This window comes from Alligator mississippiensis, chromosome 1 (genome assembly GCF_030867095.1).
Source record: "Alligator mississippiensis isolate rAllMis1 chromosome 1, rAllMis1, whole genome shotgun sequence".
Lineage (NCBI taxonomy): Eukaryota > Metazoa > Chordata > Crocodylia > Alligatoridae > Alligator > Alligator mississippiensis.
Window position 1 is genome coordinate 283,814,988 of NC_081824.1, and position 12,820 is coordinate 283,827,807.

The 12,820-nt window shown below is 36.8% G+C and overlaps 1 protein-coding gene across 1 annotated transcript in view; it reads left to right on the forward strand.

Annotated features, from left to right (window-relative positions):
* Positions 1–12,820, forward strand: part of NCAM2 (neural cell adhesion molecule 2) — a 569,780-nt gene that overhangs the window by 531,263 nt on the left and 25,697 nt on the right. The window contains exon 16 of the mRNA XM_019476390.2: positions 8,686–8,890. Coding sequence (XP_019331935.1) covers positions 8,686–8,890 — 205 coding nt within the window. The remainder of the gene's footprint in view (positions 1–8,685; positions 8,891–12,820) is intronic.

A 12,820-nucleotide genomic window follows, 5' to 3' on the forward strand; every position in this document is an offset into this window, starting at 1 on the left:
GTGCATCTACACATGCAGAGTTACTGTGCAGTTATTTAGGTTACTATGCAGTAACTGAAAATTACTGCATAGTACAGGCATGTGTCTACATGCGTGTACCCGTATTGTGCAGTAACTATGGCAACTTACACTGATTTGGGTGTAAATTTTCATGATGCAGGTAGCAAATTTACACCCAAGTAGTTCCTGAACAGTAATTGCATGTGTAGACACACCCAGGGTAAACTAACGTTGAACATTAATAGAGATTTAAAATACAATTCAGTAATTGAGCATTTGGAAATTGCCAAAAGTTTAATCCGTTTTACTGGAACCTGTTCCGTTTTTATTGTTACAATTCTAAATCTTTCAGAACTCTTATTTCCCAGAGATTTGTTCTTTGATAAACATTTATTTGAAGAAATGAGCACACTCTGTGCTTTTTTTTAAATTCACTGTTCCTTTTATTATTATGATAATGGATATTAGAATGCCATATTACATTTGACACATTCTATATATTAAAAGCATATAGGTATAAATACATCATGACTTTGACAATGGGAAAATCAAAACTAATGCAGAACTATGGAAAATGTACTTTTTTTCCTAGATTGATATTTTTAAAGGTACAGTTGTGGTTAGATTATTAAGAATAGATATAAATCTTTTAGAGAAAATGTTAAGGTTAATTCACTAAAACTAAAGTTGAATTACAATTAATTATTCTATTAATTAGGAAACACATTACACGTGGGTGGGCATGTGTATAGACACAATATCGTGATACTGTATCACGGCATAAAATTAGTACCATCTTTTTAAAACCATTGGATACACTATGATTCTTTTGTTTAAAAGGTCAATTTAAAATTAGTATTGCTTATAGCATATTTTCTTTTACTCTCTCTTTATTTAAGGATGCTTATATCAAAGTAAGAGTTTATTTATATTAATAACCATATATTTTATTTATATTAAATGGTTCTGATATTGATGGTATTTCTATATGAGTTTGAACACAATATGCTTTGTTTTAACCATCCTTTATATTGATATATCTGTTGACATCATAAGATTATGTTCTTGTGACCTCACAAACCACAGTAGTTTTATATGGGATTTTCAATGTGATCAATCTCTGTGTTTGTGGCAGTTGGAATGGGAAATTTATGATTGACTTTAGAGGGAAGGTAGTTGAACCAATACAAATTCTATTGACTTATGTTGACCCAAAGTCAACAGTGAACAGTATTGAAAAGCTCACCCTCAAATATTATCCTGTTTTTGCAAATTTCCATAATACTGAAGAGCTAGAGATGATAATGATCTGTATTAGAAAGTCAATGATAATAAATAAACCTACAACATCCAACTTCAGATCTTCAGATCCAACATCCATACTGCCCCTGAGTTGGTACCACCGTCCCTGGTATAAGGTCCCTGAGGAGCGTTTTGTGGGATAGGAGGGCTGGAGGGTTTTGGGGGGGAGGGGGGGAGTTGGTGGGTCCATATGGGGGGAGTGTCCATCCTGGGGTAGGGAGTTCAGGAGGTCAATGGATAAACAATATAAGGAAACCTCTAAACCATGAGTAAGGATTAGAAGCTCATGTGTACATGCTAATCAAATAAGTCGGCCTGTAGGAACCTAAAAGATGGAAAAAATAGATGTTAGAATTTAATAACTAATGTGGGATCATGATGTTTCTGTAGTAACTGAAAATAACAATGAGGTGCAACAAAAAGGAAATCAAGGGTTAGGAAATCTGTAAAATCAGGAGATAGAAATAAAGGATGGGCATGGATCCAAGCTAAGTGACAAAGCAATAGAAATTAAGAGTCAAAGCAGTAAAGTTTTCCAAGATCTTACATTAATGTGTAAATCCTTAAATAAGAAGAGATTAGCAGAAAATGTGCTATAAGAAATACTGATGTTAAATTGTATTTTATGCAGCTCCTGATCCAAGGAAACATTGTTAATGGCATTATCAAGCATTACTAAATGATAAAATTTGTCTCTGAATTGGAGACCAATGTTTTCAAAACTGTACCCCTGAAGTTAGGTTAAATATGTAGCTCTGGCATCTGGGTCTGAAAAATTATTCCTGAGAATTTATTGGATTCACAAAAAGGTTACAGATTTACATAAGGAAAGAGAATATCTTCAAATATTTTAGATAATGGGTGACCAAGAATCTTCCTTCATGAGTCTACAGATCAACTCTGTACCACATATCCAGCCCATGGGTCCCAATGAGTTGACACCTTGTTTAGATCATATAAAATAAAGAAGTAAAGATTAAAGTATTGAATTTATTAAACACAAACTGAGAAGCATGAGAAGGAAGCTTAGCCTATTGGCAGGATACATCCTAATTATGTTTCTCTTGGCATAGATTACGTGACAGCAATGTATTGAAAAGAAGTGCCCTCTGACACATTATTCAGGAATACAATCCATGTGTTTGTCCTTATTGGGGATGTTGTATTTGCAGGGACACTATTGGAAGTGAGATCATGATAAAATAATGACCGACCAACAAAGTCCTATGTCATAATAGAGGGTAGCATTTCAGCGACAGACTATGACACACACTAGAATACTGTTAGGGCAGTACAAAATGGTGAAAAAATATGAAAATGATCATAAATCATCATTCTATTTCAGATTATGTTGCACCCACTAAATATATCCCTTTGATTGACTCAGGAAGGTGAGGACAAGAGACTATGATGTATGTCAGTGGCAAGGAGTCTTTTAGGTAACTAGAAATCACAGCCACTGTTTGGGCAAGAGAAGGCACTACCTCCAAGTGCCACATGTGGAACAACACGCCCAAAAGCAGAGGCGATCAATCACCTGGTAGGATTAGCACTAAAAGCCTGGTGATCCAGCACTAAAAGCCTGGTGCTAAATATTCTCAAATGCTGTAGTTATTTATGTATACATGCATCTTTTCCCCCCAAATTACCCTTCCAAAATTGGGATGTGTGTCTTAAAAAAAGGAGCTGGAATAGAGCCAAAAACATGTTAGAATAGCTTCAGGGGGCTTTGCTCAGAACCAGCTCATCCAGGGCTAAACCCTGGAGCAGGGGCAGAGCCTGGTCATCAGCATCACTCCTCCCCCACAGCTTCAGGATCAATGGCCAGAGGTTTAACCCTATCACGGTCTTTGCCAGTTCTCCCATGCTGTGACAGGTAAGATTATGAGAGAATTTTTTTTCTTTTCTCTGCCTTCCAAAAACAAGTTGCGTGTCTTACTTGGAGGTATCCAGTGTGTGAATAAATATAGTATTTGAGATTACATAAGGAAAAATGTCAGCAGTCTTTTTAAGCCTGGTGTTTAGTGTGTTTCCAATTAGTTTAACTATAGCCAGTTCCATGGCCTACAGTGAAAGCAAGTTACTCCAGAAAGCAATTTTTCTCCCTCCAGTGGAATGCTTCTGAAGCTTCCCCTGGGGCAGTCTACTTGTTCACCCTCCTTATCAGCCAGCTAGAATTAATATCAAAATTTACCCCCAAAACATATTTTCAGAAGGGTATATAAGGAAAAATATGCTGAGAGAATTTTAAATATAATAGACATGCCTGTCCCTAAAATATGGAGAATCAACTGATACATTGCTAGGTCCTGATCCTGAATACCTTTCACAACTTTAATTCAATTGTATTTCCTTGATATTTTTTCCCCCAGTACATCTTCAAGTCCCTCCAAAAGTAAGCAGTATGTGCCCATGTCATGCTTAATGGAGCTTTCATGTAGAAAGTAAAACCTTGCTATATCTTCCAGGCAACACTTTACACCAAAACATTGCTGTTGGCAACATAAAATGAAATAAGGCATATAGTTTCTACATTCACCTTATTGTTCTGTTGGTAAAAGGAAAGAAAAAAAAACCTCCCTCTAGCAAAAGGATTCAGAACTTAGTTATTTTTAAAAAATATATTGATTTCTGTATAGATTCCCTTCACCCCTTTATATTCCTTGGCTTTGTGATATCCTTTTCACTAATGCAATTCACTTATAAGCATTCTGACGAAGAGAAGAAACAAAAAAAGATCAAAATGAAGGGAAAAAATCCTGCCACACAAAGAAGCAGAAAAATATATATCAATCAAATACTCATGACTCAGAAGATGTCTCAGGCAGCCCTGACTGATTTTTAAAAAATGCCCAAATTGCCTTGTGAAATAAAAAGTCTGCTGCCATAAACATTTCTGTCAGTTGGCAGTGTTTTCTGATAAAAATTAATTATGCAGTAATCCACATCACAAACACCCTGCTCACCTTATTGAAGTCCTTAGGGACTGAAAGTTTGACACAATGTAGGCAGGTCTACACAAGACATTTTGAGCACAGTAGAATAATTCTACTGCACATTAGCATGGTGGGCAAAACCCATAGCGCACAGTATAATCAGTCTACTACATGGTAGTGTCACTTAAAATGAGTGTGACAGCGGTGCTGTGCAGCTACACCAGTTACTGCGCATTTAGTTTAATACCTGGTATTACATGCCAATTTCTGGTTTAGTACCTGGTATTACAAGTACTAAACTAAATGCACAGTAACTGCTGCACATTATTGCATGTGTAGATATGTCCCCAGTTTCTATTGATATAAATATCTCTCTCTCTATATATAATATATATAAGGTCCCTGCCGACCCTAACATCTATGAATCAATGAATCTCAGAAAATTACATTAGCTTAACATTTTAAAAAAATATTTTGTAGTAATTTTCTACTTTATGAAAAAGGCCTATAGAATATGACTTCTTCCATTTTTGACATGCTATAATATATTTTTTAATGGATCATTTTTCACATTTTGTACTCTTTTACCATATTCTATGGAATAATTAAAAATGGTATAGAAAGACTACTTAGAAATATTTGTATAGGTTGTTAGAGGAATTCTTTTCTAACCTCATATTTTTATAGGATTTGACTGGCTTCTTCTGTTAAATCCTTTAGGGGTTTTTTTAAAGCCTTATTGAGTGTGTATTATAATTGTTTGGCCAATCTGGATTAAATGACAAATACATCTATGCTTTGAATTAAAGTTAGTTTTTGTATGTATAAGGTCCAGAGCTCTAGTTGCATTGTAAATCATGGCATATCAGTCTTTATCTCATGTGTTCATTCAAGCTTTAGAAGTTATGGTTGGCAACATTTAACCAGATAAAGTTTATATAAAAAAGAAAGAAAACTAGTTTACTTTAAGATGTCAGACTTCCAAGCCTGCTGGCAAGGGCACTGCATAAATGATGTATTATTTTCATTGAGGTTTTACTATCTTTCTTTCTTTTATCTAATGCTATCTTTCTATCTTAAGTAAGTTTTCTGGGCAAAGGAAAATATGTATTTTTAAAACATCTGAATTCTCATTTATTGCACGATAAACTTCTATGAAATTGTCTTAATAAAATGGCCCATACCAAACTGCATGAAATTGATTGCAGGTTCTTTTTAAAGGGCCATAAAATAATACATGAGGCATGGAAAACATGTTTCTTTTGAAATAATTCATTGATTTTATATGTAAATATATTGTCAGATTGCTTTATGGAAATACAAGCTATATACCTTAAGAAATTTAATTATGCAAGAAATAGAAATTAATCTAGACATTCTTAACCAAAAATCATTCTAAACTATATAGCTGATGTGGTGAGATGAGAAGAGGAAAGATGAAGTTAATACCACTGTCAAAGTATATACTGGTTTTTGATAACACATTTTGCTCCCCATCACAGTTATATTCACATGTTCTAGTCTAGGAAAAATATCCTGCTTATACCTTTACAACTTGCAAGATGATAGTATAAGCAGGATATTTGGACAAATGGGTGTTTGCCAGTGTGTTGCTAACTAGTATCTGGCATGTCACTTCTAGGCATGATGTGCTATTTTATTACTTTTTTGTGTAATTTTCTTATGTATTGCATCAAGAGCTAGCACAGATTTAGTTAATTTACTGATGGAGTTTGTTAAAATACCACAAGCCATTTTTGAGCTACATGTATCCTTCAACCTGCAACTTCTTTTGGGAGTGGTATTTGAATGGTTATTTTATTATAAATACAATTATTTTCTTCACAAACAAAGGATATTACTTGCGTGCATGGATAAAATGCTCCGTACGTCCTTCTCATAACTGACGTGTACTTCCAGATGTGCCACACAAGAACATAGTCTAAAGTTCCATCTACCCACTAAAAATACATTTTTAGAAATGTAAAATTACCGTATTTACTTGAATATGAGATGAGGTGTTTTCCTTTCAATCAGCATGGAGAAAATGACCTTTATCTTACATTCATATATGCAGAAACCTCATTAAATACATTGTCTATCATTAATTGTTACCAAAAGCCAGTAATGGAAACCAACCATGAAGTAGATTAAACGTAGTTAACACTGAGCATGACTAGAAAACATATGGCCCAGAGTGGGCAACCATACTGATGGGAACCTACCAATTTTTTTTTTAAGACATTTTTCATGTTCCAAGCCAAATCAGCCAAATCAAGTCCAAATCCATGAGTCAGTCCAGAACCTTAAGTGGCCCTACAATGGGCAAACATCCTCCACCCCACCAGGGGCTTCAGATATTTCCAATGTCTTTTGGCAGGCATCCTATGTGCAGGCCCAAGCCTGGAGGCTTGGGATTCAGATGCCCCCAAATTTCGCCTGCCCTCAGCCATATGGCCACAGGAGCAAGCTAGGGAGGAGCCTCCTATTTCCATTAAGTGGGCTTTAAGTCCCAACACCTCAGCAGGTACTAAACCATGTCAGAAGAACAGTTATCCCTGGGAGCACTTAAGGAAAACTTCCTTCATGGACCCAAATATATGGTGTTTCTTTACTACATGCACTTTACTTTCCTGTTTCCAGTGATTCTTGTTTCTTCACCAGCCTTAAATGCCTGGCCAGCATCATAAAATGAAGCCGTAAACAGTTCACCTGCAAACCCTCTCTCATCCTATTGCGTATGATTAGTGTGGCTCCACCCTCCCCAAGATGAAGGTCTGCCCTCCCCAGGTTCTCCTACACCTCATCTGCATATACATTTTTGGAACACCCTGGAACTTGTGACAAGAACACCCAGTTCCAGTCTTAAAAGGGGATCCTAATTAGCACCTGGATCCTTTGGGGGGGGGTATCTTGAGTATATACACCTACTGAGCAATGCTGAGCTGTGACATCACCGTGGCTTAAAATGCTGTTGGCTGCTAGGGCCCAACCCAATGAACTGTATGGTAAATCATGAGCATTTTGGCTTTGGACTAATATCATGCATAGTTTACACTATATATAAGTGGGTGCCAAAGTGCTGCTTAGAAGTCTGTGTATGGAGTACCTGTGCTAATACTTGTAGCATTTTCAAAAAAGGTGAAATGCATCATTTCTAGATGAACTAAGTCTATAGGTCCTATATGTACATTTCTGTAGCAATGTTATTTCAAGGTCAGCGTTCTCAAATTCATGCCTCACTTCCATGTGGTCAGGGAAAGCAGAGTCTGATGGTAAGGAGCGGGGAAGGAGCTGCAGGAGATATAAGTTGAGGGGAACCAGAGGGCAAGGGGGCTGCCTGATTTATTTTTCCTTCTGTAGTAGGGGAGAGAGGGGAGGGGGAGGGAGGTGATGGGGCAAATTCAAATAAACATTCCAATAATTAGATTCTATCCCTGCAAAAAAAAAAAATGTAACAAATTCATCATTTTCCCATATATAGAATCTAAGTGGTTATCTTAAAACCAAGTCAATTTATATCCTAGTCATTAGAGTAAGCTAAAAAAAGCCTAGTCTTAGATTTTAAAAACATGAGTAGAATCAGCTGTAAAGCTGTAAAATACTCCCCACCCACCCCTGCCGCCAATTTTTAAGTTTCCTTTTAAAACACGGAGGAATAAAAACAAGTCCCCAGTTCTAAAACCATTCAAGTGCTTTCTTCTCTTTGCTCCCCCAAGTAGTCTTATTGACTTCGCTTTGATTTCTTGCATGTGCAAGTGTTTGCAGGATTAAGTTTTAAATTTACTTTGAACACATTTTCATTACATTTCAATTCAAAAGCAGACCTATAATACAATGAATACAGATGTTGAAACGTACTTTCATAAGGTAAAATAATATTTAATACCATTATAATGTATGTGATTTATTAAATTTGAAAAAATGACTTATTTATAAAGAAAACATTGTTTTGCATGATGAATAAAAAAAGTGTTTTCATATTAACATTATGATGAAATACAATTAATTATCTATCAGTGATAGGTAAAGTTTTAAGAACTCTTGGTTCAAAAATCCGCTCTGTGCTTTCCACTTTAAAATGTTCTAAACCATGTAAACATGTTTGAAAAAACCTCTATATTTCTGAGTTAAAATTTATGTTCATTACCACTTGTAATGTTTGTCGGCACCTGGGCAGCTATCTTTTAAGTCAATGGAATCAGGAGCAGATTTGCCCTCAGGAAAATATTAAAGGCTAAGCAGAGAATGGATTTAAGGTTCTACTCTTCAGTAGTTTACATACATGCTTAACTTTATGTACCTAAAAAGTGTGACTGAATTCAGAATTTTTTTGATATCCTGATTTTCTTAAACTATTTGAAAAACAAACAAACAAAAACAGTCTGTATCCCCCTGTATAGGCTTAACTCAAACAATCTAATATTTTCTTGCTGTTGTTTTCAAGACACTCTTTTTAATGGTCTTGGACTTGGTGCTGTCATTGGCCTGGGTGTGGCAGCACTTTTGTTAGTCCTTGTTGTGACTGATGTGAGCTGCTTCTTTGTACGGCAATGTGGATTGCTAATGTGCATCACCAGGAGAATTTGTGGGAAAAAGAGTGGATCCAGTGGAAAGAGTAAGGAATTAGAAGAAGGAAAGGCTGCATACCTGTGAGTACGAATAACATAACTTAAGAATATTCTTTTCACATTACCTTGATGTTAAGTATATCGTATAATTAGAAAGCTGCTTAATAAATTATTCTTTTTGCTGGAACAATGAATGAATAATGAAAAAATCTTGATATTTGTACTAATCTTTAGATAAGGAAATAATGATGTTATTTTAGATGTGACACAAGTATTGGCAAATGTTGTCTTTATAAAAGATGACAGCAGTGTATCATTACAAAATTTCCTGTTTTGGCTATTTAGACTATTTGGGCACAGAGGAGCAGTGCTCATACATGAGAAATATACTTGGAAAAATCTTTGGTTCTTGAGCAGCAAATGAGAGAACAATTAAAACTCTACCCACTCCACTCCACTTCGTTAAGTCAGAAATCTGATATCTGTACATTCTCTGATACTAATGTGAAGAACAGTACTAACCACTGACTTTTGGAAACACAAGTTTTGTTGGAACTCAAAAAAAAATGAATCTCAAGTTTAAAGCTTATGTAAGGCCTTAGTAGAGTTATAAATCAATTAAAAGCAGGTTTATTGTACAATGGCAATTGCAAATATGTTCTAAAGCATAAAATAAGTTAAAGAGTAAAACAGCGTGCCATTTCCCACACAAGCTTTGTTGTTTTTAATTCACTAAAAGAATATCGAAGTATGGTCCATCCATGGTAGCTGTTTGTTTCTGCAACTGTTGAGAGGATAATAAGAGCTATGGAAACCAACAGTGTAAGTTCTGATTTAAAAAACACACAACCCCCTCCCCTCCAAGTTTACTTTATGGACTCAATTTTTACAAGGTTTCAAAACATATGAAAGAAGGAAAACCTATAGCATACTATCTCCCAATTTTTAGTTAGTTCTATTTTCTTCCTGTGGAAATAAGTATGGAAATATCTATATTGCTGATAGGGTAGAAAACTAAGGTGAACTAAGTTAGATTGGGCCATCAGTTTGTTACCCAAACTAACCACCCCAAATGTCTGTACACACTGGCATTTAGATCAACATAACCCTCCTTAGGTTGATCTAAGTATAACATCTGCACTTACCCACAGTGTTGCTTATGCTCATGCCCTGGCTGTCGGTCTCTTGTAAGAGAATTTTTCAACTCCAAGTTCACAACCTTTCCATCCCTCAACTTCTTTCTGCGTGAGATACTGTAATAAAAACACTGGAATCGCTGACAGTCATGGGGGAAAAAAACACAAACAACACTTTCTTTCAGCTATTAGATAAAAGTGCCCAAACTGAAGCATGTGATCTATACAGATACTGGATGAGCCAGGGCAAACTGGTGCGGTTCCTCTTCTGGGCATGCAGGGGTCTTGGTGCAGGGGTGCACTGAGCTGAAAGTAAAGTACCATTTTGTTTGGGTTTTTTTCCCCACATCCTTCAGCAGCCTGATATTCCAGGTTACATGTCCCTAGCCATCAATCATGCTACCTACTAAACCAAATATTCTTGGCAATTGTACAAGTTTCTTTTGTGGAGTCTGTGGACAGTCATAAAATTCAGAAACACATTCCTTTATCCATTAATAGTTGCCATTTCCATTTCTTTCACAGTACCTAGGCTTCTTAAAATAAATCACTGGACATCTTAATTTCCCCCAATTGCAGCTGGTAGCTTTCTGCATTTCTTTTTATTAGATTGGATTACTGCAAAATATATTTCTATTGTCTATGTTCCATGTGTACTGATTATAGAAGATGCAGTGTATGTGGATCATGCAGGCTGCTGGAATAGAAATAAGGAATGTTTCTTTTATGAATGGTCTAAATCTTTTTTAGAAATTAAAAGAGCATTCTGAATGCATTCTGCTACTTAAAAAGCATGCTTTTCCAGGCTTTGGGATATATAATAATGTCCTATTTTATAGAATATGCTGAATAGAAATTATAACCCCTTTTACCAATCCCATTATGATTCATAGCCTTTTTACATACATGGTAGCTGTTATCCTAAATGATGCTTCTATGAAAAGAATGGTGGTTCGTTCTAACTAGCACTCAACTTTAATGCCTCATAAACTGAACATTTCCTGTTGAAGTCTTCAAAAATAAGCATTAATTTGATCCATGTTGGCTAAAACTTGAATTCAGCTTTCACAGGTAAATAAGCACTTATTAGGTATTGCTTTTCAGATAGCCCAAGGCTTTGGGGTATTATTTTAACATATGCATCCCTAGTTGGTCAATTTATAGTTTACACTTGTCTGTCTAGCACACTCATTACCTGCATCTCTCTGCTGCCTTCCTTACTGGTAAGGGATAAAGACTCTCTCCAAGAATAACTACCAGTAAGTGTTAGACAGAGCTCCCCATGCATGTTCCAGACTGATGGAAACTTCACTATAAAGTCTATGTGTATGAATTATAGTGGTTTTCTGGCAACAATACAGAAATATAAGACATAGAATAGAGTAGGATCAATCCCTTTTTTGGGGATCAAGTAGCTAGTAATTAGACAATCTCTGGCATGCAGCAGATGTAGAGGACAGGTTGCTAAACATGAGGACTGTCACCTTTATTTCACCTGAGTTAACTGTGCTTTCAACATTCAAGTTATTAAGCTGGGAACCTGAGTCAAACAGAAATAAACTAAATGAGAAAAGGAGTATTTTTTGAAGCATTAGATTCATTTTGGGAAACCTCTATCCCATCCTTCTAATGCTAAAAAAAAGGGTATTAATAAATAGTTACATTCTTTATGTTGCCATAGAAAGTAGAGGCTCTGACTAGGATTGGACACAGTCATTGTGCTGGACCCAATAAAGCATATAATAAACAACCAGTTTGCCCCAAATTGTTTACAATGCATTGTCTGGTTGATATGAGAAATGATTAGCTGATGTGATGAGTAGAGTACTTTCGCCTGTTCATAAAATTAGGACATATGAGACAGAATGAATGTGATGAAAATGTGCCATATTCTAACTTACAAATCGGCCCTTTTATCATGTTATGGCAATAGACAAAGACCCTAAGTTAGATATAAATTGTATAATACTAACTTTTAGGCTCTTTATACTGCCAAATCAGTATAAGTGACTTCCAGCACAGTAAGAATCTGGCCCTATGCTTTTACATAGGGTACACTGGCTAAGTACAGACATTCAGAAAGCCTGAGGCAGAATCAATCTAAGTGTTGAGGTTTTCTGTAAGCAGCATAGGTTAGATCAGTAGTGAACAGAACACATGTTCGCTTCTTCAGTGGTGGGAGGGGGAGGGGGTCACACAGGCAAGGTGCACTGGCTGAGGCATGTCTGCATGTCTCCTAGGGCATTTATACACAAAGTTTTTTGTCCCGCAACACACTGACAATCCGCCACGTTGGAGCAGATGCGAGCTGAGGCGAACTGCACTGAGCTGTGTTCAGTTGTATAAGTGGCAAAATGCACATCAGTGCACAGAAAATGGTGATGGCATGCTTTTGAACTCAAGCACCTGCAATGTGTTTTAGTTCAAAGTGTGCCGCCGCTGTTTTCTTACCGCCAGCACTCGTTTTGCTATTTATACAGCTGCTTTTCAAAGCGCCCAGTGCTGCGGCACTTACATGTGTAAAAATGCACCCAGTCTGCTGTGCAGGCTCCCTAGGCTGCCAGAGATTGCCAAGCAAAACTGAGCACCTGGCTTAGCCCCTGATAGGCTGCCAGGCATAGGTGAGCATGCCCCCCTCCCCCTGCTCTGTCATCTTTCAGCTATGGACATCTTTCAGCTGCAAGCAGGCAGTGTCGGGGGGGGAGGGGGAGATGTGTGTCTCTTCAGAAAGAACCATCATGAAGCACCCCATTGTGTACACACAGACCTGACACTGAGCCCAACAGAGCGGGTGCAGCGCCACAGAGTCCATCTGGTCTGCCGGGCATGGGCAAGCATTTCCACAGCCCTCCCCCCAATGCTACCTGATGGCAGC